Genomic DNA, 22,555 nt, shown 5'->3' on the forward strand with positions numbered 1-22,555 from the left:
ACCGCACCGCATCCAAAATAAGGAAGCCACGTGTTAACGCACATCCCCTCGGCCCGGAGCTCCAGGCCGTGAGATTTGCACAGCCAACAACTACAATGTAGAAGTGGAAACTGCAATGCAATGCAGAAACGGAAACTGCAACCGAAACTGCTGGACTGTTCAAGCCAAAATCGGCCCTGAACTTCGGCTGTTTAGGTCGGGTATTTTGGGGAGATGATAGAAAAGGTGATGGCAAGCAACTCGTGAAGGAATGATGGCAAGATAAGGTCGTTACAACGACGGAAAGTTGCCGTGAAATTGGGTTTACGGTAGGGTGCGATTACTGGACTATTCCAGCCAAAATTGGCCATGAACGTCGGCTATTTAAGTTGGATATTTTGGGACGATGAAAGAGGAGGTGATGATGAGAAACTTTCATAAAGGAATGATGACAAGATAAGGTCGTTATGGCTACGGAAAGTCATTGTGAAATTGAGTTTACAGCAAGCCACGACTGCTGGACTGTTCCTGCCAAAATTGGACACTAACGTCGGCTATTTGAGTTGGCTATTTTGGGAAGATGAAAGAGGGTGATGGCAAGCAACTTTCGTGAAGGAAGGACGAAAAATCCTAATTAGTAAGGATTGTTATGGCGACAAAAAATCACCGTGAAATTAGGATTGTGGATTTCCTGTTTTCCAGTCGAAAGAAAGAGAGAGAGGAGGAGGATGGAATCTAATTTTGGCAAGGCTTTTCAACCAAAAAGGGTAAAATAGTATTATGCTTTACTAATTTAGACAAACCCAATAAATCTAGGCCTCCTCTTTGGCCAAATCCAAAACAAAATTTGATTCCTATGTATTAAAACCCAAAAAGAAATATTCTCTGTCTCAAATCCTAATTAGTAAGGATTGTTATGTCTAATACCTAATTTTCTTAATACATACACATATATATAGGTTTATTATTATAATATATAATATATATATATATATATATATATGTATAATATATATATATATAGGTATGTTATAATAATAATATACATGTATATATGTGCATTTATGTATATTATAATATACATATATATGTATATTATAATATATATATATATATGTATATTATAATATATAATATATAATATATATTACATATATACACGTATACTATTATTATAATATGAATACGTATATGTGTGTATGGGTATATTATAATAATATATATATATATATATATATATAGGTATGTTATAATAATAATATACATGTATATATGTGCATTTATGTATATTATAATATATATATATATATATATATGTATATTATAATATATAATATATAATATATATTACATATATACACGTATACTATTATTATAATATGAATACGTATATGTGTGTATGGGTATATTATAATAATAATATATGTATATTATATTATATATTATATATGTATATATGAGTATATATACATACAGAGAGCTTTCATTGAGAGATCTCTCAAATTAGCTTATTTGAGGGACACTCTTGTAAGGTCCACTCTGTACTGTATTTCACTAATCCAAACCATCTATGTTTTAGATAATCATTCCAAGATCATCTCTACAAAAAATCACTTGAATCCGATATCGTTTGACCACTCATTTGTTTTATTGAAATTTTAGTACTTTCTTGAAGCACCGTGTTCATTGATTTTGTAGGATACAATTGGTTGTCGAAATTGTTTCCAATTTGTCTAAGTTTTTGCAAGGATGATCTATGAATTTAGACTTAAAAAGTAGATGGTTTGGATTGTTGGAAAAAAATTCGTAGGGTACCCTAAAGGGTATCCCTCAAATAAAATTATTTAAGGAATCTCAATAGAAGAGGATTGTATATACTAGAGTTGGGCATATGGGACCGAAAACCGGCCAAACCTGCCGAACCGAACCAGTTGGTCTGGTTTGGTGTGGTTTTTTTCTCCTTTTTTTGGCCAACGGTGCATGAACCGGACCGAACCGGTCTTCACGGTTCGGTGCCCGGTTTCCAATTTCAAAAACCATCGGTGAACCAGACCGAACCGGGTATGTTAAATTATATGTAATTAAATAATTATAATACAACCTTATTTCCATTTTCAACATTTAAATGTCTTTGTCATTTTACTTTTATTTATTTGTATATTACTCCATTTACTTAAGTTTACAATGTAAATAAGGAAGTACCCCCCATTTGGATTCAAATAAAAATACTAGAAAATCAAATTCCAACCAAATCAAATTATGAAAAATCGATTTTAGTGCAAAATACAATTTAGGCTCAAAATGATGGCTCATTAAGTCAATATATACTTCATACTAAAATCCCATAAAATCAAGTTTTCTTATTTGATGTGTGAGAAATAAAAGCCACCAAAAATTATCTTGAGAAAATGATTATTCCGAAAACCCATTTTTCATACTTAGTCAATATTTTTACATAAAACAATTTTTCATGTATGATATGAATGCATGAAGGAACCTAAGGTCAATTTAGGTAAAAAGCCTTAGATGTTCAATCCAATATGGTGTTAAACCCTATTTGGTTGATGTTAAAAACTTATTGAAAATTAGTCTATGGAGCTATGAACTAGCATGGTTTATATGATTTAATGTTTACTTTTATTTCTAGAAAGACTACAGAAATTGTAAGTACCAAAAAAAATTATCATTAAATTTTAAGCTAATAACTTTAGCTAGCTCACCCATTGAAAAATTCATGATTCCGCCCTTGGAATGATGGATGTAATTTGTAAATGGTGAATGATGCATATGGTTTACTTTGAAACTTTGGATGGATGTGAATGATGAACGATGCATATGTTTTAGTTTGAATTGAAAGGATTGATTGAATGAATGAATTTGAATATGTTGTGATGTGAATGGTGAATGAATGTTTGAGTTTGAATAAATTTAGAGTCTACATTTAGAAAAACCGGTTAACCAAACCAAACCAAACCAAACCGAATTAACCGGTTAACCGAGATGATCGGTTTCCCACCTCATTGGTTTGGCGCACGGTTTGAATTTTCTCCAAACCGGAGTTCATGGTTCGGCGCACGATTTGGCCTCAAAACCGAACCAAACCAAACCGAGCCCACCTCTAGTATATACAGATATTATATACACATATTATATATATATATATATATATATATATATATATATATATATATATATATACCAGGTACTGGCCCAAACTCTTAAGAGCAAAATTTTTTCAATCAATTTTAAGCTTTCGTGCGGAAGGTAGTGTGGAGACGTAGAGAATAAACATAATTATTGTGAGGAATTCAAACATACAAAGCCAAAACCAAGGATAATAATATAGAGAAATTAAATACGATATCAAACGTAATATCATTAATATTTAGCAAACTTACATAGCAGCACTTGAAAACACTCAAAAACACTCCAAAACACTCAAAATACAAAGTTTATTTTCTGCTTGAGAGGCGATCTTTTTCGGTGCTCCACCGAGGAGGAGAAGCCCTTCATTTAAAGCCTCCTGGCTGTTGACGTGTCAATTAGAGACAGAAGATCACAAAGCAGCCTACAGTAGAGCGGCATCTTCACTTTAATGATTCTGGCTGAACTTTCACGCAAACGGCCAAAAAAGGAAAAAGGCAAACTCTTACAAAAGGAAAGTAAAAACAGAGTAAAAGCAGGAGTATCTTGCTTTTACCAGAGGAAAAGTAAAAGTAAAAAGCTTTATCGAAAATTACAGTAAACACAAATTGTCTTCTTATCAGACATAATATTACTGAGGCCCACCATAAAGATCCGAATGGAGATCCGGATGAAAGTGGTCAAGCATGTCTTCATTAGCAAAAGGGTCCACCTCATCTTCAGGTTGAGTGGCGGAAGCTGATGCCATCGACTCATCATCTAAATCCAAGAGCTCGAGGACTTTCTTTTTCAAATCTTCTTTTGATGAAGAAGAGCCTGGCTGATCTATCAGCATCTGTAGCCTTTGTGAAACACTTAGACTGGTAGAAGAAGTGACCAAAGGCTGAGCAGCAACAGGATCAAAGGAGGGAATAATTGCTGGGGTAATCTTGACAGGAACTAAATGGTCTCTTGTGAATTTATCGCACCAACGAATTAAGATACTTCGGACTAAGATAGGAATATAGGTCCATTCTTCATCAATGTCTTCCGAGATAACATATTCCCATTTTAATATCCAAGGTAGTTCATACATTATCATGAACCACATGAACAAAGTCCTCTGATCAGGATGATTCTTATTCCATTTACAAAATTTCATTTGAAAAGACTCCTTAATTTCAAGAGGAAGGTATTCCATAGTAGGACCTGATCGGTGCATATTTACATATCATTTTGTACCCTTCTAGCTTATGATTTGGTTATGTTTTTGAGTTAAACTTGTGCTTTTAATCCTTTTTGTGTTTATCTTTCAGTTCATTGAACTTTAGGTAATAATGAGGGCTTTGGATAGTAAATGATGCAATCCATGCATGTTAGGGCCTAATTTGGATGAATGGATGAAGAGCTTAAAGACAAACTCAATTTTGGCTACAGTCCCCTGCCAGCCCAGTTTCGTAGGTCATATTGCAAGCTTTGTTTCAGCAACCTACATAGCTCGGATGAGGCCACATTCTTCATGAAAGTTGTTCCAATGGGTGTGTAATATAACATATCCAAAATTCAGCCCCATTGGATAAATATGGAGTCTGTTACCTAGCAAACACAGAGCCATGCTCAGGATGGATTTTATCAGCGCGCAAAATGAGTTAGCAATTTGTTTTGGCCTTAACTTCCTCCTCCGACCTTGGATTGGCCCAAATGATATATGGCTGGAAAGAAGACATTCTGAACTTCAAGTTTGAGTGCTTAAAGTCTTAATTTGCTTAAGGGAAGCCCAATTCGTAAGCCCTTGAAGTTGCTGGTCATGCTGACCTCAGGATGAGCTATTATTTCTGGTTGGAAGCTTGGTCATGGTGACATGAAGATGAGCTAGGGCTGCTGGTGGGATTTATTAGTGAAGTGCATCAACCATTTCAGATTTTATAATGGAAGTGTTGTATGCATTAGTGAAGTGCATCAACCATTTCAGATTTTATAAAACAAGTGTTGTATGCATTAGCCATACTTAATTCAGATTTTCAGCTTCCTTAGGCCTATATATAGTGAGGTTTCCCAAGCTTGTAAACACACCCCAAGGGGGGGAGCTCTCAAACACTTCTCTAGAGCTCCCTTCCCTTCTCTCCCTCAAATTCTCTTAGTTTTCCTTTCTAGTTTTCAATTGTTATAATGAGATCTTTGTGCTGAAATTCTCCTTAAGTTTTTCTTAGTTCCACTTTACTTTTCATTATGTAAATTCTTTTCTTTAGTTTCAAGTTTGATTAGTTTCCAAGTTTCAATTATGGTTTTTGTTCTTATTCATTATGCTTATAAGTTAATATGCTAGTTTGAATGATTGATCACCATTTAGGCTTGCATGTTAGCTATCTTGGTTTGAATTAAGAGTAGACACCATGCTTTAATTCGAATTGAACTATGAATAGGAAGAGTATGTATGGACATTCGACAACAGGGATTAGATACATGCTTGGTTGTTTAAATTGTTCTTCTATGCTTAATGGGTTCCTAATGCTTAATTTTAGGTTAGACAACAAATGATCAAATTAGGGAATTAGGAACACAAGGTTATGACCACACACCATGGCTTAACCATACTTTAGCTAGAATCAATCCATTAATCTAATTGAACTTGGGAACTTATTTGCTTGAGTTACTTTCTTATTTTCTTTTTTCCTTCTTTCATGTTCTTTGTTTTTGTTTCTGTTTTGTATAGGGAAAATGAATTGGATCATTCAATCACCAATCCTCGTGGGATCGACCTCGCACTTACATATGCTATACTACCAAACGGCTCGTGCACTTGCGAGTATCACAAGTTGAGGATGCAACTGAATCCATTTTGGTGCAGCTATATCTACACAACAAGTTTTTGGCGCCGTTGCCGGGGATTGGCAACATAGTTTGGTTCTATTTCTTTTCCCTTGTTTTATTTTTATTTTTCAGTTTCATGTTTTTCTAGACAATTTCTTGTTTTAAAGTTAATGCCATTGATGGACAAGTTGTGTTTGTAGTCCAACAGAAAAGGACAATTGCCCAACAAGCAAGAGAACTAGGTTTAAGTCCCAGCTTACACAACCCATTGGTGCTTATTACTTTGAAGCATGGAATTAGATGTTTGTGGTCAAGATCCCTAATCTTGATGTTTTGGTTTAGTTTATCCTTTTCATTTAAGTTATGGTTTCCTAATCCAATAAATCTAAAAATCTGTTTCAAGTTTCCTTGTCTTTCTTTAAGCATTTCTGAAGTAGCTCAATAAGATAGAGGGAGAGAGAGGAGACAACCCAATCCATAGAGACATGGAGTATGGAGTAGCGGAGAAGTCGACCTCCAGCTGCTATGGCCAACCACTCTCCAGCTAATCGCTTCAAGGGGGAGCATTTCAATCCTTTCTCTTCTTTGAATTCTGTTTATTTTCGTAGTTGTTTTTGCCTTTTGGTCCGCGTTGAGTTCTTTGTTTTTCTATGCTGAATCCAACTATATAAAGAACGTAAAATTTGGACTTACGGATGGAAAGTTATAGCCTAAAAACTGAACAGAGGTCGAAGCTGAAAAACATAGAAACGAATCTGTCCAAATGGTGATAAACGGGTGATAGCAAGTGCTGTTTGTTTTTTTTTTTCTTTGGTTTCTTGGTTTGTTTCTTTTAGTACAACAATTTATGTTGTTTGTTTGAATTTGTTTAGAGTACTTAGTTCATTTTCGTTTATGGTTTGTTGTTCCATTTTATCTTAATTTGTTTTTGTTTCTTATCTTAAAAATTTTAAAAAGATTTTTCATATGAGCTGACTTATGGTAACTCCAGTGAGCACTTCCGTCAATACAGTGTCTAGGAGTTCTATAGGCGACACCTTCGGTGTCTAAGAAGTTTGGGTTTTAAGCGGGACCATTGTGACCCCTCCAACCTTCCCGAATCCCCTGGCTGTGTTTTCTGAGGCCCTTAACTGGTCATCCGTGAGTTGCTTGTATATTTGTGTGTTTTAAAAACAATAATAATAAATATAAAAAAAAAAAAATTGAAAATTGAAATTTGGGTTTTTATTTTTCCTTGTAAATTGCAATTTGGAACTTCTTTGTTTTCTTTTATGTTTTTTTTGTTGTTTTATTAGGTTAGTTTATTTATTTACGTGGTGTGGTTAATTAGTTTATTTCTGAGTGTTAAAAACACATTTTTATTCAAACATTGCATTCAAAAAGATAAAAAGTTTAAAAAAAACAAAAAAAAAAACAAAAAAAAACAAAAAAAAACAAAAACAAAAACAAAAAAAACAAAAAAAAAAAACATTCAAGTAAATTAAAAATAAAAACAACTTCTTCATCTTCATCTTCATCTTCATGGCATGCCTCTGTTTTCTCTTACTTGCAGAATCTGCAGCAGCTCCACATGGTCCTCATTTTTTCTCTGCAGTGCTTCCATGTGCTGATTGGCACAATAGAGCCGCTTCTGCAAGTCCGCCACCATAGCCTTCAAGGAAGTTATTTCCTCGCTCATCGCGGCACACTCCCGTGTTCTCGCCAGCAATCGCATGCCCAAATTGGTAGCCGAGACCGCGTGGAGTACAGTTAAATTGTGGGACTCCTCCACCGCTGCCTTGTCAGACCTCTGTGCCACATGCAGATGATCTGTCGGTGTGAGCTTGTTACCAATCATGCCTCCCAGCAGCGCTGCTCTGTTCGGCATTGCCTCAGAAAAGTTCGGTATTATCTCAGCAAAGTTTGAGGCCGTACCGTGATGATATGTGGAGTTTGGGAAGACAGGAGTTGGAGGAGCCCTTGTCTGGGCATTTGGTGGTGCAAGTGAGAGCTCAAGGTTGAGATCATCAAGGTGAGTGCATGAGGATGCCATTTGTTTTGCTTCTAAATTTTTTGATGTTTTTCCTTGAGTTTGCAGGAAGAAATGCTGGGTATCATCCGCTTGCAGAGGTGTGGTTTAAATAGACATATGCTGATGAGAGAGAGCCAACACCATTTCGGATTTCCCGGGCATGCTCGACCTAATCGCTTCAAGGGGGAGCACCTTTACTTTTACTTTACTTTTCTTTTTTCCGTGTTTTCTGGTGTTTAATGTTTTTGCCCGTTACTTTCATTTTCTAGAGCTTTGTGTTTTTGCTTTTCCCTTTCGGCTATCATCTTTATCTTATTTTAGTTAGGGAAATGTGTTTTCTTTTCCGTTTGTCGTTTTTTTTTCTTTTTCTTTTTCTTTTTCTTTTTCTTTCTGCAACCTTACTCTTTTATTTCCGAAACAAAATAACGAAAATACAAAAACAACAAAAGAAAATAAAAACAACAATAATGCAGTAGGAAATCATTTCTTCTCGATGCTTGGTGTCTCGACCATTGGAGCTTTGAGTTTGGCCCTCTGGCTGTCCTCTTCCGGGGCTTCACGCATAGCTTCTTGGGGCTCATCACTTGAGCTCCCAAAGATCGCAATCTTAGCTTGAGCGTAACTACTCTCGCGATCTGCTTGTTTGCGTTTACCCGGTCGGTCTAGGTCTTCCAGCTGTTTTCGCATGTCGCGAGAGTACAACTCTACCATTTTTGATAGGTTTTTATTCTCGTCCCGCAATACTTCTAGCTGGTGTCGATTCACCTCCACTATCCTTGACCTCTCCCTTTTCAAGCTTTTTATAGCAGTCTGACACTCCTCAACCATACTTCGCTCCGCCGCCAACTGACCTTTCAGCACCTCTACCTCATGGGACTTCGCAAGTAGGCGATGACCCAAACTTGCGACTGTTGCTGTACTCTGCACGCTCAGTGCCAGGGCATCGCTCACGACCCGGTTGTCATCCCTTGTCCCCAGAACACGTATATCTTTAGGGGTCACTAAATTTCTAGCCACTCCAATGGCAACATCGTTGTCCAGGAGTATTGAGTCAGTTACTGTCACAGGCCCCCGTGCGGAAGCAAAGTAGGGCATCCATACTGGTGCCGCTGCTTGGCCTCGTGTCTGAGTCGGTGGAGCTAGGTTGAGATCCAACGAAAATGGGTAGTTAGAGGCCATTTGATTTCTCACTCTCTTTTCTTCTTTCTTTCTTTTCTCTTTTGTGTGTTTCTGAGTTTGCGTTTTTTTTCACCCTTTCTTATAGACTTAGTCTTTGACAAACCCTAGCCATTACAGCATCTGAGCATTTTCTGAATCTCCAGCATTCCTTGAGTCCCACAACCTTCTCGCCTTCCAACCATACCCAACTCATTTATCACGACGTGTCTTTTCTGAACGAACGCGTTCAGTAAAGTCTTCGCGCCTTTCCATGAGCCCGTAATTTTTGCTTGTGGAGTCTGCGGCGCCTCTACGCGTCAACACGTGTCTCGCCCTGTCAGTTGGTCCCTTACACTGAACCGAGACATCATGACCCATGTTCTCTTAAAAATAAAAAATAATAATAAAAAAACGTGTGGGCTTCGGATTTCATTGTGGGTCGGGTTTTCACCGTTGTTTAGGTTTCAAGGTGGGTTAACTTTCTTTTGGGTTGGGCTTTCAATTGTTTGGGTTTTGGTTTGCGTAAGACTGTCTGTTTAGGGCTTTCTGTTTCGAGTGTTTTACTGTTTCATTTTTTTTCTTTTTTGTTTATTTGTTTGTTTGTTTTGTAATTTTTATTTTTGTAATTATTTTATTTGTGTTTTTTTTTTTTTGTGTGGTTTATATTTACTTTAGTACCTTTCATTTCTTATTATGACATTGCTTGTTCCTAATTTTTAAACATTGAGGACAATGTTCATTTCTAGGTTTGGGGGTATTGGAGTTTAGCATGTAAAATTGGTTTTTCCTTAATTTTATTTAATTTTTTTTTATTTGCTTGTTTTTATTTTTATTTTATTTTGTTAAGTCTTGCTTTTATTTTGATTTTGATTTTATTCACTTTCCGAACACATTTGATGAGATTGTGATAAATGTTTGCATGACTTAAATGAAAATTGAATTTTATTTATTATTTATTTTTTTTCCTTGTAAATTTTTATTGTAAAAAAAAAAATTTAATTAATTGATTAATTTGGCATCGTTCTAGCATGATATGTTCGAAACCTTCTTTGCACTTGCCATTTGTTTCATAATTCTCCAATTAAAGGATTTGCATGACCCAAAGAATTGTATCAAGCATAAATTAGACTTATATAACCATAAATGTGAGCTTTTGAGCCTTGTGCTTCATTTCATGAGTGTTATACACATACTCTTATTTTCTTGTCATCAAAGTTGTTGTTTGATCTCATTATTCATTGATTTGGTTGAATACTTAAAAGTCATTCATTCTTTTGCAATTCGATTTCATGACATTTAAGAAATGATATTAGGCCCTCTTTGGATCGTTTGTACCTTTCAAGCTAACCTTATGCATGCTTAAGCATGATTTTCCATTGTTAACCATTTTGAGCCTACATGTAAACCTTTTCTTTCATTTACCAATTATATTTCCTCGCCTTAGCCTGAAAAACAAATATTTACCTTTCTAAGGAACTCATGAGCTTTAATTGGGATGTGTTTTTCATACTAAGTTTAGGAATTGGTGTTACATTTTGAAGGAAAAAAAAAAAAAATCACACAATTGGTGAAAGAAAAGAGAAAAGTTGTGATTAAGTGGTGGTTGAATGAAATTTCATTTTTGGGTTTCATTTTTGGGCCTTCAAAATAAATTGGTGTTTAAGGAAAGGAGTGAATCAATGTAAATGAAGGTATAAGGAGTTTTGATCATGTAAAAGAAAAATAAATTCTCATTGTGATGATTCGAAGTCTTGTAAACAATTGTTTTATGCTCTTATATTTTGAGTTCCTTGGACTTTGTTTTATCCATACCTTTCATTTCTTACTCACCTTACACCCTTGGCCCCATTACAACCTATGTTAAAGACCTAAATTGATCTTAAATGTCATGTGGTTGAATTGCATTCATTTTTCTACTTTTAAGTGTTTGGCATCCTTCTTGAGATCATATTAATGCAAGTTCTTCATCTTTCTATTTCGAGTTAAGTCTTTATGGTTTAACTCTAATCTCATGTTTATAACTGAGTGTTGCATTATAGCCCTCTTCCGAGTGATTCCTTTGTGAGAGGACAACTTTGGTGAGATTTGAAGTTGAACTTGTGCTTTGTATGATTTTTGAAATTGTGTGAAAACTAAGATTGGGGAATTTGTTGCATTTGGCTATCACACTACCACACTTTGAGCATATTATGTTTTGAACTTTGCCGCTTTGTGAATAATGTTTAAAATTGAGCTTTTATTGTTAAAACTTTTGAGTCATGTGCATGAGTCATTTCTCTTCAGAAAATGTTCGGAAAGATTGTTTTGAGTTCTTTTTATTTTTGTAATTTTTTTGTTTTGTTTTGTTTTGTTTTGTTTTTTTTGTTTTGTTTTTGTTAATGTAATTATTTTTTTTGTTTTTGTTTTTTTATTTTGCTTAAGGACTAACAATCTTTTAAGTTTTCTAATTACCTTGTTTTACAGAGTCAGTAAAAAGTTTGTGGGTATCGTATCTGTTAAACCCTCAGGAGACACAACTCCTCCTACTAGGGATGCCTAGAGGTTTAAAGGCTTGTTGCATATGCTCAATGCAATCGAGTTACCTACGAAAGTGGTCTAGTTAACTTCTTGTTTGTTTTTATCTTTGTTTTCCTTTTGTTTTGCTCGAGGACTAGCAAAATCTAGGTTTGGGGGTATTTGATCGGTGCATATTTACATATCATTTTGTACCCTTCTAGCTTATGATTTGGTTATGTTTTTGAGTTAAACTTGTGCTTTTAATCCTTTTTGTGTTTATCTTTCAGTTCATTGAGCTTTAGGTAATAATGAGGGCTTTGGATAGTAAATGATGCAATCCATGCATGTTAGGGCCTAATTTGGATGAATGGATGAAGAGCTTAAAGACAAACTCAATTTTGGCTACAGTCCCCTGCCAGCCCAGTTTCGTAGGTCATATTGCAAGCTTTGTTTCAGCAACCTACATAGCTCGGATGAGGCCACATTCTTCATGAAAGTTGTTCCAATGGGTGTGTAATATAACATATCCAAAATTCAGCCCCATTGGATAAATATGGAGTCTGTTACCTAGCAAACACAGAGCCATGCTCAGGATGGATTTTATCAGCGCGCAAAATGAGTTAGCAATTTGTTTTGGCCTTAACTTCCTCCTCCGACCTTGGATTGGCCCAAATGATATATGGCTGGAAAGAAGACATTCTGAACTTCAAGTTTGAGTGCTTAAAGTCTTAATTTGCTTAAGGGAAGCCCAATTCGTAAGCCCTTGAAGTTGCTGGTCATGCTGACCTCAGGATGAGCTATTATTTCTGGTTGGAAGCTTGGTCATGGTGACATGAAGATGAGCTAGGGCTGCTGGTGGGATTTATTAGTGAAGTGCATCAACCATTTCAGATTTTATAATGGAAGTGTTGTATGCATTAGTGAAGTGCATCAACCATTTCAGATTTTATAAAACAAGTGTTGTATGCATTAGCCATACTTAATTCAGATTTTCAGCTTCCTTAGGCCTATATATAGTGAGGTTTCCCAAGCTTGTAAACACACCCCAAGGGGGGGAGCTCTCAAACACTTCTCTAGAGCTCCCTTCCCTTCTCTCCCTCAAATTCTCTTAGTTTTCCTTTCTAGTTTTCAATTGTTATAATGAGATCTTTGTGCTGAAATTCTCCTTAAGTTTTTCTTAGTTCCACTTTACTTTTCATTATGTAAATTCTTTTCTTTAGTTTCAAGTTTGATTAGTTTCCAAGTTTCAATTATGGTTTTTGTTCTTATTCATTATGCTTATAAGTTAATATGCTAGTTTGAATGATTGATCACCATTTAGGCTTGCATGTTAGCTATCTTGGTTTGAATTAAGAGTAGACACCATGCTTTAATTCGAATTGAACTATGAATAGGAAGAGTATGTATGGACATTCGACAACAGGGATTAGATACATGCTTGGTTGTTTAAATTGTTCTTCTATGCTTAATGGGTTCCTAATGCTTAATTTTAGGTTAGACAACAAATGATCAAATTAGGGAATTAGGAACACAAGGTTATGACCACACACCATGGCTTAACCATACTTTAGCTAGAATCAATCCATTAATCTAATTGAACTTGGGAACTTATTTGCTTGAGTTACTTTCTTATTTTCTTTTTTCCTTCTTTCATGTTCTTTGTTTTTGTTTCTGTTTTGTATAGGGAAAATGAATTGGATCATTCAATCACCAATCCTCGTGGGATCGACCTCGCACTTACATATGCTATACTACCAAACGGCTCGTGCACTTGCGAGTATCACAAGTTGAGGATGCAACTGAATCCATTTTGGTGCAGCTGTATCTACACAACAGGACCCCAGATAAGGAAAAAGCTCTTGAACCAATTCGGGAGTTCTTTCAGAGCTCGAAGCTTAAATTGGATAAACCAAGTATGAGAATAGTTTTGATTTTGAAAACATAAGACATATTCCCATGCTTTTTTATAATCCTAGAAATTATATGAATATGGCCTAATTTCAGGATGGATAAATCTTTTAGCCCTTTCAGGTCTAGGACCCCATTCTTCCAAGGAAATAACATTTAGAATTTAGATTTTGGAAAAGGCTATCGTGTTGGTATTTTCACCTCTATGACGATGAACTATATTAACAGATTTAGTTTCAATTAGGAGAGTTTCATAGAATAGACGGGGCTTATTTAAGGGAGGAAGGTTATCCCTTAAATATGTTTCAGCTAGAAAATTCGGATGTTTGTCTAGATCATTCATTTCAATAATTGCTACAGACATATTCATATACTCACGGAATGGATTTTCGGCAATCTGCTTCTCCTTACCCTTATTATATGGAGAAGAAGTCATCAAAGGCTTTGGATCAGACGGGGATGACCTAGCAAGAGCTCCTGAAGAGCTCCTACCGGGAGTCATTTGTCCGGAACTCCTGGTTCGCACCCTGCAAAAATTCTCGAGTTAAGAAATCAGGGAGCGCATTAGTTTCACCTTTAATAAATTCAATATCAAAATCGAAAGCAGAAAGTATTCCTTGCCATCTTGCAAAAATTTGATTTGATGCTAAATTTTTTACATCTTGAAACAGAATGTCTTTTGCAGCCTTGCAATCCACTCTTATCAAGAATTTTTTTATTTAAAAGATCACTCTCGAATTTAGAAACAGCATGGACTATGGCTAGCATCTCTTTCTTAACAGTAGAATAATTCTTTTAAGCTAGTTTCCAAACTCCAGAAGTGAATCTAACCAATTGTTCTGAATTATTGACCTTCTGTTTTAGGATTCCTCCATACCCGATTTCTGAAGCATCTGTTTCTACTATTTTAAAGGCTTCGGGGTTGGCTAAGGCTAAGCAAGGAAGTTCTTTGACTTTAATTTTCAACCTCCTCACCGCTTTAGTGTGTTCTTCTGAGCAGGGACTTGGGTTCTTTTTCAACCTTTGGTATAACAATTTTGAATCTTGAGCCAAATCTTTATAAAAATCTTTTATATAATTAAGACTTCCTAAGAAATGAATTTCTGAAGAAAATAATTTCATTTCTTTGCCGAAACCACTAACCCTGCATGCTTCACAACTTTCAAGAAGATATTCAAATGTTTAAAGTGTTGTTCTAAAGAATTAGAATAAACCAAAACATCATCAATATAAACAATGGTGAAGGCTGTGTAAGGATTAAATATATCATTCATAGTATTTTGAAACTCAGAGGGAGCATTTTTCAATCCAAACGGTAAAACATTCCATTCGTATTGTCCAAAGGGGACATTAAAGGCTGTTTTGTACCTGTCTTTTTCTGCGATTTGAATTTGCCAATATCCCGATTTCATATCAAATTTAGAAAAAATTACTGCCTTATTCAATCTATCGAAAAGGTCCTTTTTATAAGGAATTGGATATCTAACCCATTTTAAGGCTTTATTAAGAGGTTTGTAGTTTATCACCAATCTAGGTACCCCTCTTTCTAATTCTAATGCGTTTTCTACGTAGAAGGCAGAACAGCTCCAGGGAGATGAGCTTTTCCTAATTAACTTCTTTCTTAATAAATCTAGAATTTCAGATTTACAAATTTCCATTAGCCTAGCATTCATTTGAATTGGCCTAGCTTTGGTTGGGATTTTCTTTTCATCAAAATCAAGCTCATACGACAATTCTACTATGTGTTTTTTCCTATTCCAAAAAGCATTGGGTATTTCAGCACAAACTTGATTTTCAAAGATCTTTTGGACTTCCTCTATTTTTTCTTTTACCCTATTGTCTTGCAGTTGTTCTTCTATTCTTTTGTACTGCAATTCTTCTTTCAGGTGATATAGATAATTCTCTTTCTTCTTTATCTTTTCTTGAATCTCATTAATATACTTATGCTTGGGTGGTTGAGAAAACCTAAAAACTATAGGTTGACCCTCTAACTCAGTTCTTATTCCCTCTTCAGAAACAGAGAAAGGATAAAGCATATTAATGAAGGGGGTTCCTAATATCAGGGACTGGTTTAATCATTTCACCAAGACAAAAGGGGTTTCAAAGCAAATACCCTGATTAAGCACAACAGTGTTAGATAATTTAAATTGAATCCCCATCCATTAATTATGAGATAATACCCTATAATTAAGATATTATCCCTTTATTAGGATAATATCCCAATTAATGATATTATCTTATTAAATAAAGATAATATCTTATAATTAAGATATTATCCCTATTAATTAATTAACCAAATGAATAGGTTTATTAAATTAATTTAAGGGATAATCTTCTTTTCCACGTGGCGTGCTGTGATTGGAGACGAAAATATTTGCTCCCACAATTGCCCCCCAGCTTCTGTATGGCGCTTGTGTGGCATGTAGGAGATGAAATTATTTTTCGGACTCTCCAACTGTGTCTGGGCTTTCTTTTGTGAGTTGGACTCATTCTGCAAATTAGATTCCCAATTGGAGTAGGCTTCTGACTGTTCTTGGAGTTGGATTCCCAGTAGGAATGAGCTTGCGATTCCTTCTTGACCCGGGTTGTCCAACTTGTATAAATACAGGGCTTCTCTTCACTCTTTCTCACATCGCAAACTTGTATAACTTCTCTACTTTCTAGCTTGAGAAAGATCTTGGAGAATTTGTACTGCTTGTCGAAGAGAGGAGTTGCCGTGCATCCCAAGGTAAGTCGAGCACATATATTTTTTCTTCGCCGCAAGGACCAGCTAGGTAGGATTGGGCTGGTTGTCGTCATGACTGACGGCCGAAGACGATTGGAGAGGCGGTGGCTGCTAAGCGAGTATCGGGAGGAAGTTGGTGGTCTGCCCCTGCCCAAGATGTTGAGAGATGGAAGCAGAACGGTCTAGACTCTGATGATCTACCGGTTGGGCAGGATGAGTGTTCTGCCGAATCCCCCTAAAATGAAGCTACGACTTTGCGGGTGAAGGATGTGTCACCGTTGATGAAGAGGCCAAGGATCCCTTTTACTGAGAAGACTCAAGTAAGAGTTGGTCCCTCGTCATCTGCTCGGGTGAAGGGTTCTTCTACAACGTCATCAGCTGATCCAAAGGTGGACAAGTGCAGCTTGCAGGGGATGTAGGCGTGTCTGATCTACTGAAGACAAACTTTCTGTCAAGCCCATCCACTTATGTAGAGCTAGTTGATCAAATCCGTCAGGCTGGCGATGGTGGCAAACTTCATGGATCAGGGATGTGGAGCTGCTGAGATCGTGGCTGATCATGTGGATGCTAAACAGGCTGCGGATCAAGGATCCCCAGCTGGCGTCTCGGAGTAGATGAAGACTCATTTATTTCTCTTCAAATTTTGTAGTCTGCTTTCTTATTTATAACAATTGGTCTGGTTTGACCATCTTCTTTTTGTTGAACTCGGCCAGTTGGTCAGTTTGCAATGGAAATTTCAGTTTTTTTTTTTTTTTTCTAACATCCATCTGCATAGTGTCTTGTGAACTGCTTGAGTGTCTCTGGGTTGTGGCTTGTTTGGCATACATCCAGAGATGTGCAGATGAGAGTGGCATGTTTGGCCTACATCCGGAGACGTGTCAATGAGTGTGTGGGGCCCGTTTGGCATACGTTCGGAGACTTGTCGATGAGAGTGGCTCGTTTGGCCTACGTCCGGAGATGCGTCGATGAGTGTGGCCCGTTTGGCCTACGTCCGGAGACGTGTCGATGAGAGTGGTCCGTTTGGCCTACATCCGGAGACGTGTCGATGAGAGTGGCCCAATTGGGCTACGTCTAGAGACGTGTCGATGAGTGTGGCCTGTTTAGCCTATGTCCGGAGACGTGTCGATGTGTGTGGCCCGTTTGGCCTACGCCCAGAGACGTGTCGATGAGTGAGTGGCCCATTTGGCCTACGTCCTATTGGCTACGCAAATCTCACGGCCTGGTGCTCCGGGCCGTGGGGATATGAGTCAACACGTGACGTCCTTCTTTTGGATGCGGTGCGGTGTGTGCGGGCGTGCCAGCACGGTCTACCGTGCGTCGAGGGGGTGATGTGTTTGGATAAAATGGTTAAGTGGTGCGCCTGTTTGAGTTCGACTTCTAATCAAACAATTGTGGCCGAGAGAAGAACTGATCTCGGCTGTCAGGTTCACGGCCTGAGTTACAAGGCCGTTTGGCGGTGGCGTTGGTGGTGGGTTTTGGGCAGTGCTCAGAGAGTGACGGTCGTATGATATATGGGGTGGATGGAAGAGTAACAGAGATGGTGCTCCGGCATCTCAAAAAATCGAGGGTCGTATGATATATTGATGAATGGATTTTCCTTACAATCTATCACTACTCCTAGGAAAGCAAGTAAAGGTATTGAAAGTGCATTACAGGAAAATATAATTTGCTCCGTGGGAGGCTTTTGGTTTGGTGTTTGAACCCTTTGCATGTAGCTCGAGCTTGGTATTTATAGGAAGAGCTCTGGAGGAGTAATCGAGGCTGAAAATCCGCATGGTGGAGCCTGATTAGAGCAAGTGGGTGGTCCAATCGACATTTGGGATCGTGAAGCATGGTGGTGTGACCCCATAAATCCCGGTAAATCTCGGCCGCCGCCCTAATCGTGGGTTCTGCACCCATGGCCATGGAGACGCATTTAATGCTTTGATAGCTGGTGACCTAATCTCTGAAGCTGTAAGAATTTTCGTAAGAATGTTTGCGCCTAACCACCCTGATTTGCTTCACCAAACCCTGACTTCAGTCACTTCCCTTCTTCCCTCGTGCATTAAATGCCTTTTCGCGGCTAGTGGGTTTGCTGCAACAGTCAGAGGCGTTACTTCATTAAATGAAGTGTGGGACCTTGTTGCCACGTGGCGATTTAACCTTGATATCTTCGGCCGTGTCTCTTACGCCCTTCGGCCTCGGCCGTTGCGAGGCCGAGAGGATTCCGCCTTCGCAGCTTTTCTTTTATTCTTTAGGAAGGCAAAATTCCTAACGAACCGCCACGTTTCAGTTCATGAGTCGGTGCTAGGGTCGAGAGGAAGTCCCTTTGGTCAGTTTATGACCGTGATTTATTAGGCACAAACACGTCCGGAGACGTGTCGATGAGAGTGGGCCGTTTGGCCTACATCTGAAGACGTGTAGTTGAGTGTGGCCCGTTTGGCCTATGTTCGGAGACATGTCGTTGAGTGTGGCCCGTTTGGCCTACGTCCGGAGACGTGTCGATGAGAGTGGCCCGTTTGGCCTACGTCCGAAGACGTGTCGATTGCTTTTGTGAACACTTCATTGGAAAGAAAAGCTTGAACTTGTATTGATGTCTATGTGACTACATTGCTTTATTGAACAAAAGAGATGAGTTGAACGGGTAACGTCAAAAGTAACTTGGCTTCAATAAAGGTGAGGGAGGCTCAGCCGCCTGCTTAGAGGCGAGCTGATAGGTGAAGAGCTTCATGGATAATACCCCTGGAGGTGATGGGCATTCCATTGTCATAGTACCTCCTTCCCTTAAAAGATGATGCCAGGATCGTCTTCCATGACTAGGTAGCTGGTGACGGCTTGGGAGATGAAAGTCGCTTGCTTGATCTTTCTCTTCTGCTCCTTGGTGGTCAGCCCAGACTCTTGGAGTCGGCTAGAATCGTGTTGATCCGTATAACTTTTTTCGTGGAGGCTCATTGGCAACTGCATCACAATCCTTGATTTGTTGGATAGACCCCCTTGCAATGAATTCCGTGCAATGGCCATCTCTAACCAGCTCTTCGAGGTGCCTTTTCCAGGCGAAGCAGTCGTTTGTGTAATGACTGTGCCCTTCATGGAATGCGCAGTATCTACTGGTATCTTTCTTAGCTGGGTTTCCCTTCAAAGGTGATGGTTTCTTCAACCACGGCATGTCCTTTACTTGGGCTAGGCTCTGGTGAATCAGGATAGTGAACTTGGTGTAGCTCTCAGTTGCTGGAGCACCTCCTTCAGGCTGTGATCTGCGCTTGCCTTCATCCTTGTTGTTGCTGTTCCTTTGGCTTGCCTGCTCAGCCGGTTGATCGACTTGCTTGGCAGCCTTCTTTGCAGCAATCCGGTCGTCGTCCCAAACTGCGTAGTGCTCTGCTGTCGCGAAAACTTCTACCAGTGTTTGGCATGGAGAGATGGTCAGCTCGCCATACAGCTCACACTCAGTTGGAAAGCCCCTCTTGAAGGCAGAGGACGCAACTTGGTCATCACATCCTATGATTTTTGCCCTCTCTGCCTTCAACCTCTTGATGTAGTCTCGGAGGGATTCATCGGGCTTTTTGTGTAGGTTGAACAGATGGTCAGGGTTCTTCTTAATCGTTCGGTAAGAAGTGTATTCCTTGGTGAAGACGTAAGCAAGCTCCTTGAAGTTGCTGATCGACCCTGATGGCAGGGTGTGGAACCAATCCTGAGCTGCTCCTAGCAAAGTCATTGCAAAAACTTTGCACATTAACGCGTCTTCAGCCTTATGGAGGATCATAACGCTCTTGAAGTGCTTCAGATGACTTTCAGGATCAGAATCCCCTTTGAAGCATGTAAAAGAGGCAGTTGAGAATAGTTTCGGGGGAGCAGCCTGCTCGATTTCGGCGATAAAAGGTGAGGAGTTTGCTTGGTCTACCTCCATGCGTGCATTTCAAAATTCCCATCAATCCTTAAATCTCGAAGTTGGTTATTTACAAGCTTCTCAACATCTTCCGCACACATAGTTGGTCGGTCACATTGGTGACCTTCGCGATTTGGGCGATGTTGATTGACTTCCTCATTGGTTCGCAAGGGTCGACCTTCTCGGCTGTGTTGCCTAGGCGGCATGTTGGTGGGCTGCGCTTGCGAGGAATTTCCTGTAGCTTGTCGACGAGAATTAGTTCTTCGGGAACGGGCAGCGGAGTGCCTTTCTTCAAGATCCTCATTGTGGTGGTCGTCATGTTGACCTCCCTGGGGCCCTAGCCTTTCGTGAACATTGGTCCTTGAACTCAATCTAGATGAGAGACTTTGTCTTCTCTGAGTTTAGCTTGCAGATGCTTGCGACATGTCGGCAAGCCGACCGTGTTGTTGTCCCTCTCCTTGTCTGCTTACTCCTGCTCGACCTGCTTGATACACATCGAACTGGGCGGCCGCAGCCGTGTGTGGTGGCCGCAGCCGTGTGGAGAAAATATGGAGAATGGAGAGTGGAGAGGGAGAGAAAGCTTCGGGTATTTTTCTCGGGTATTAAGAGTAGGTTTAGATTTACCTTGAATGATGAATGAAGTCATCTATTTATAGGAGCCTCGGGGCTAGGGTTTCGTAGAGATTGAGTCGGACTCGATTACATCCTTTTATTATGATAATATCTAAATTAATGGTATTATCTCATTAATTATGAGATAATACCCTATAATTAAGATATTATCCCTTTATTAGGATAATATCCCAATTAATGATATTATCTTATTAAATAAAGATAATATCTTATAATTAAGATATTATCCCTATTAATTAATTAACCAAATGAATAGGTTTAATTAATTAATTTAAGTGATAATCTTCTTTTCCATGTGGCGTGCTGTGATTGGAGACGAAAATATTTGCTCCCACAGTGGCTTTATGTGTTTTCTAAGATGATGGGTGGTTATTGCATCATTGGGTGAGTTATGAATTTGGGTGCACAATTAATGGGTCAATTTTGGGATTTTGAAGGTAGTGGGTTTTGGGATTTTGGATTTGGTTTGTTTGATTTTGGAAGGTAGTGGGTTTGGCAATAAGAATTGAATTCATGAGAGGGACAAGTCACAGGGGCATGGCTTTTGGGTGCTCTGTCTGTCATGGATATACATATTTAGAATTAGGGATTTGGAAATTAGTGGAAGAAGAAAAGAGAAAGGGGCGGGGGCTGGGCTGTGTCGTGGGTGGGTGGCTGTTTGGGCGGGGAGTGGTGGGGCTGTGATGGCTGCCCCCAAGTGGGTTGGTGGGGGAGGGTGTTTGGTACAGAGAGAGAAAGAGGGAGAGAGAAGAGGGAAGTAATTTTCTAAATATTTTTTCCTATTTGTAAAATATTTTATTGGTTTTTCACATGTGGCACTTACATGGCATACATTTCATCAAAAGGGTGGGTCCTATTTATGCCATGTCATTGTTTTTAATAGAATTTTTAACAGAGTTAACGGTGGGGGGCAAAGTGAACCATCAAACCTTGGTTAATGGGGTACTCTGGGTCATTTTAACTTTCAGAGGATAAAGTGAGAATTGACCATAGTTTCAGGGGGCACTACAGTAAATAAGCCTTAAATTAATTCAAAATTTAAAAAGCAAAATTTTTTTAAAAATTAAAAAATCTGGCAAAGCCCTGAAACATTAACAACCATTGAATACTAACTTCCATACATATCATTTTCAGGCTTTGATATTTTCCCTGCATTTTTTTTTCTTCTTTCATTCGAATATGAAACAAGTAAATCCCATCTTCCTTGGCTTTCCATATGCAATGAGCTCCACCACATTCGTATAGAAAATCAGTAGTATCTCTGAACAGATGTCAATTGTGTAGAAGCTTCTCGGCGATTCTGAGCAAGCGCTCGTCTTCCACTCTATTTGGATCCATGGATTTGGATGGCCCATGGCTTTTGCTATTCTGGTTTGCTGGGAAAACAAAAAATTTCGAAATCCAAAATGAAAATTGAAATCGAAAAGTTCCTCTTTCACTTGCAGTATGATTTGGTTGTTAATGTTTCTTGGTTTTTCCAGATTTTAAATTATTTTTAAAATTTTTGTTTTTAAATTTTGAATTAATTTAACAATAATAAATCATTTAAACAATAAAATAATTTTTTTATTAATTTTTTGTCCACTTGGATGTCCATGTCATCAACAAATGGGTCCCACATTTGCTCCATCAGCATTTAACGGATTTTCCAATGATCTCACTAACGTTGGGGACAAATTGTAGGGTTTCCGTGACGTTGAGTATGTAATGGTAAATGTCCCCAAAATCGGGTATGAACTCGTAAATGACCCTACAGGTTGGGGGGTTTCATGTAGTTTGTCCTAATAATAATAATAATAATAATATATGTTATTATTATTACAATATAATATATGCATCTTATACATTG

General features: G+C 38.3%; 1 protein-coding gene across 1 annotated transcript; it reads right to left on the bottom strand.

The window, feature by feature from the left end:
• Positions 1-19,098: 19,098 nt before the first annotated feature.
• Positions 19,099-20,094, bottom strand: LOC110769652 (uncharacterized). The gene has a single exon (XM_021973675.2). The coding sequence runs from the start codon at positions 20,092-20,094 to the stop codon at positions 19,099-19,101; it is 996 nt and encodes a 331-aa protein (XP_021829367.2).
• Between the last annotated feature and the right edge of the window lie 2,461 nt (positions 20,095-22,555).

The sequence above is a fragment of the Prunus avium genome, chromosome 1 (genome assembly GCF_965620075.1).
Source record: "Prunus avium chromosome 1, drPruAviu1.hap1.1, whole genome shotgun sequence".
Taxonomy (NCBI): Eukaryota; Viridiplantae; Streptophyta; class Magnoliopsida; order Rosales; family Rosaceae; genus Prunus; species Prunus avium.